The sequence below is a fragment of the Saccostrea cucullata genome, unplaced genomic scaffold (genome assembly GCF_032062105.1).
Source record: "Saccostrea cucullata isolate Sc308-1 unplaced genomic scaffold, CSIRO_AGI_Scuc_v1 ctg11612, whole genome shotgun sequence".
Classification (NCBI taxonomy): Eukaryota; Metazoa; Mollusca; class Bivalvia; order Ostreida; family Ostreidae; genus Saccostrea; species Saccostrea cuccullata.
Window position 1 is genome coordinate 1 of NW_026922755.1, and position 4,945 is coordinate 4,945.

The window sequence follows — 4,945 nt, forward strand, 5'->3', positions numbered from 1 at the left end:
GAACAGTCAAGAAGTACTCGTGACAAGATGTCAAACTTTAAGCCTCACACCACTTCCCAAAGCGAGTTGTGGTCTATTTACAATGCCAAACCAAGGTTTCCGACACCTTACCGCCCTGACAGCTCTTTCTCTATGAAGTCCAATTCCTCCCGCCCCAGTAGCAGAAGTTCAAGCATTCAGAAATGGCACAAAGATACCGAGGCTGCCTACGACACGGTAAGCCAGAGAAGTCTGCGCTTTGAGAAACATGTCAAAAAACTTGCTTCCGTCACAACCAAATTCGATAGAGATGCCGAGAGAGCCAGAAAAGAAAGGGAACGTAAGAACAAAGAAGATAGGGAAAAGGTTTTGAGAGATTTAAGGGAAAGGAGAAAGGACTTTGCAGTGAGAAATTATAAACGTGTTCATCAACAGTTTGTTTCGCCAAAAGTTTTAGAACATGAAAGGGATGAAAGAAACAGTTATGGCCTTCCTAAATATTTATTGTTTGATGTCAAGCATCCAAAAGCCAAACCGAAATCAGACAATTCAAAATCTCAAACTCCAAGAGCTCAAAAACATTCACAACTTCCTGCCAGTACAAAGATTGCTCTCAAAACGGACAAGAAAACTCAACAACAGAAAAACTATACAACCAGCAGGTCGGGCGATTTTCGATCTGCAAGTCGACAAAAGGAGTACCAGGAGTTGTACAAGATTTATTGTATCCCTGGCAACAGCAGACTCCGAGACTGGGCCAAAGAGGAGAATGCTGCTCTTGCAATAGGTAAAGTATCTTAAGGAGGAATGCCACACCAACTTTTTATTTTATAGATCTCTGAGTCAACCTTTTTAAACAATGGTTTCAGCATTGAGAGGCCGACATTAGCTCTTAATTATTTTATATGAATTTTTTTGTATTTTTTCTAAGGAAAAGGAAAAAATTAATTACATCCTAATAAGATGCTTTCTTGTAAAATTTTTGCTGTGGATGAATGCATCACATGAATACCTAATAAAATATGTAAAGAAAGTCTGGTTAGACTTTTTAATTTTTTTTATAAAAAATTATTTATGAAAATAAAACACATAATTTATGAATATTTTTTAAACTTGTGGTTAAAATCTTCTTAAAACCAGCCACAACTGGGGAGAACATGTTCATCAATCAAATTTATAAAAGAAATTGAAACAAAATAGCCAAATTTTAGAGAAATTAATTTTTTTTAATTTTGGCCAATCCCGATCAAAATTAAACCGATCCCGACCATAATTGTACAATTATTGGAAATAAATAACATTTTCCTAAGAACACTAGTCTGATTAGGTGTTATAAGGGTTAAAACATTATAGAACCTGACAATAAAATAGATTTCTTCATTGTAAATACATGATGAGGCAATAAATTAGCATTTTATTCATTTTGTGTTAATTTTGATCGGGATCAGTTTAATTTTGATCGGGTTAGGTCCAAATATTAAAAAAATTAATTTCTCTAAAACTTCTCAATTTCGTTTCAATTTCTTTTAAAAATATGATTGACAAACATGTTGTCCTTAGTTGTGACTAGTTTTATGGTGTTTTTAACCATAGGTTTAAAAAATATTCACAAATAATGTGTTTTATTTTCATAAATAATTTTTTATTAAAAAAATTAAAACGTCTAACCAGACTTTCTTTACATATTTTATTAGGTATTTATGTGATGCATTCATTTACAGCAAAATTTTTACAAGAAAGCATCTAATTTAGATGTAAATAATTTTTTTCATTTTCTTTGAAAAAATACAAAAAAATTCATATAAAATAATTAAGAGCTAATATCAGCCTTTCAATGCTGAAACCATTGTTTAAAAATGGTGACTCAAAGATCTATGAAATAAAAAAATGGTGTGGCATTCTACCTTAACACTTATTGTTTGTCATTAAATTATAAGCGTGTAGATGAAGATTTTTACGTAATATGAAATGGCTATAAAATTGGGGTGAGGACAAGTTTCCCCATCTACTCCCAAATATAGACTAAAACTCGGTCCTATTTTAAAATTCCTTTAAATACAAATACATGTAGTAATATTTCAAAGTTTCAAGTTCCTTTAAATACAAATAGTAATATTTCAAAGTAAATACAAATAGTAATATTTCGAAGTTTCAAATTCCTTTAAATACGAATACTAGTAGTAATACATCTTCGCTAGCCAAGGGTTTCCGATCCGATACCTACTCTACTGTAGAGTAGGTATCGGATCGGAAACCCTTGGCTAGCGAAGATGGTAGTAATATTGCATAGGCGTCGGAACCGGGGGGGGGGGGGGGGGGGGGCTAGGGGGTTTAGCCCCCCCCCCCCCCTTTTTTTTCCAAATATATACTTAGTATAGGCATTGAACATATCTTCGTAGGTTTAGCCCCCCCCCCCCCCACTTTCCACAGATACGCCTTAGTATAGGTTTAAAATGGGGAAAGTGGTGGTGTTTGGAAAAAAAATTTGGTACTGAAGTTCGAACCTTACCCCTATAGGAATTTCGTGTTTGGGAAATGGACATTTCCCTTTTTTTTTTTGGCTTGTTAGGTTTTTTTTTGAAGGTACAAAAAATTTTTTTTAACACTTAGCCCCCCCCCCCCACACTTTCAATTTGCTTCCGACGCCAATGTAATTGCAAAGTTAAAATCAGTTTCTAATCAAATTTAATTCAAATTCGAAAACCATTCTGGTCTACTCTTTAAATATCAAAATACTGTGAAATCACAAATTTTCGTGGGGGGGGGCTAATTTTCGTTGTTTTCGGGGTATGAAGACCCACGAATTCATGTCCACCACGAAATGTAAAATGTAACATACATAACAACTCAACAATTCTTTATCCACGAATTTAAATCCCCACGAACCAAGAGTTTTTACTAAAACCGAGAAAATTTGACCCCACGAGAATATATGATTTTACAGTACATTTTTATGTAATAGCATAAAAACGGTTTGGCTGTTCTTTTTTTATATGTGAGAAATTTATGACGTTTTTATTCTTAAAGAACATACATCTCAAAAAATTAAAAACTTAAATATTTTAAATTCCTGGATAAAACATGCCATAAATATTGTAGAAAATGGAACACTGAAAAATGTAAAGAAAAAAAATGGATCTTTTCGTCCAGTTTCCTGTTCTATGACTTTTCTTTTTATTATACATATATTAATTAGTAAATTTACTTCACTTTATAATTACTGTCGTCCCTTACTACCGACTTTTAAAAACTTGTCTGTAATGTACCATAGGATTAAGAACGTCATTCGAGGTCAAATGTTTATACGGCAAAATAAATACAGATAGATGAAATGTAAATAAGCTGAAATTAAATGTCGAGTGGCGAACTCAGGAACTGTGTAAAATATAGCGATAAATAATGTGTCGACTAATCTTGTTAGCTTAATAAAAAGTATTTAAATGAAAATATGAAATTCTGGCAGGTTCACAAAATAAATGATAAATAAACAACCCAAAACATTCATAAATATGAATCGTTATTAATGTTTAGGCCATTTTTTCTGCTTTGCACAAATAAAATTTGATATATTGATTAAGAAGAAATCAGATGTATTCAAATAGTGCGATTAGGTCATCCCTGAAATATTGTTGTTCTCTCCCGGCTGACTGACTAAAAACGGTCCGACTCAACTTTTTAACCTCCAGGAAACAATCATTTAAAAAAAAATCAATTCTAAGTTCTCTTTCCATGTAATATAAAAGAAGTATCTATATTAAAAATGTTTTTAATAAGCAAAAACTCTATTTACATCTATCACCATATACAGGTGTAGGGCTTCACATTTAGACCTTTAATTGGCACTCTTGCTCATTGAACACCGTGGGACCTTTGGGTGCCAACGACTGCTGTGACATAGGACTTCGATTTTTTAGGTCTTATTTTAAGGACCTGCAATTTTCAATTTAAACTGCCGAGCATCTGGGGAAGGAAAAGTTGCTTTTTTCCGACTCAGCTGGGCAGTCGCGACCGGGGTTCGAAACAACGTGTATTTATACAAATTGCTTTTCAGAAATCTAGAAATCTCTAAATTTTTAGAGAGAGATTTGCCTTATGTATATAGAATGAGTGATTTAAAAAAGTATTACTGTTGGCCAATCACAAAATTTGAAAATTTCCGAGTTACTTATTTTTGGTGGAAAAGTTGATTGAAATAATCATGAAATAAAATGCTTCAAGCTCAATATTCTACCAGTATCAAGAAGTAAAACTTGTGTTTCGAACATTTATGATTTCTTTTACTTCGTTATTTCTCTATAGAACAGTTAATTCAAAGGGACACCAATGCCTTTTTTCCGAACAGAAAGAAATATATTTAAAGTATGAAACAATTTTCCTTTCCTTCCATTTTCAGCATTCAACAGACGATCACGACACACAGAAAAACCTAGACCAAGCACTCTACCATCACTGAGGATGAATATTTACAATTCCCCGTATGTTAACAACAACAAATCACAGAGACTCATGCCAGTTCATTGAAGAAGACAACAATATAGTCTCTTGAAAGCATTGAAGACAGCAAATTAGTCTCTTGAAAAGCAATGAAGACGGCAAAATAGTCTCTTGTAAAACAATGAAGACAGCAAAATAGTCTCTCAAAAACCAAAAGGTTTAAAAGGGGGACTGATTTGCAGTACTGAATTTTTTTTATTCCTATTTATTTTAAATACGTAAACAAGATTTCGATGCCCCCAATGTAAGCTTGTCAGAGAGAATGTTTTCATGTTATTTCTAATCAAGCAATTAACATTTAGATTGATATGTAGTTGAACATAAAATTAGATAAGAAGCATATATTTCAGTATGAAAAACTGAATAAAATTATTCAGTTTATATAATGAAAAAGGCTTTCTTGTTTCGAAACTTATCTGGTAATATTGGACTTATACGAGAAGCACTGACTTTTATGGTTGACTGTTAACAT

At 32.8% G+C, this 4,945-nt stretch overlaps 1 protein-coding gene across 1 annotated transcript; it reads left to right on the forward strand.

Moving 5' to 3' along the window:
* Window positions 1–24: 24 nt before the first annotated feature.
* On the forward strand, window positions 25–4,708 carry LOC134262359 (uncharacterized). Its single transcript, XM_062744732.1, has 2 exons — window positions 25–766; window positions 4,373–4,708. Exons 1-2 carry the CDS (start codon window positions 28–30, stop codon window positions 4,498–4,500), a joined length of 867 nt encoding a protein of 288 aa, XP_062600716.1. The 5' UTR covers window positions 25–27; the 3' UTR covers window positions 4,501–4,708.
* Window positions 4,709–4,945: the final 237 nt, after the last annotated feature.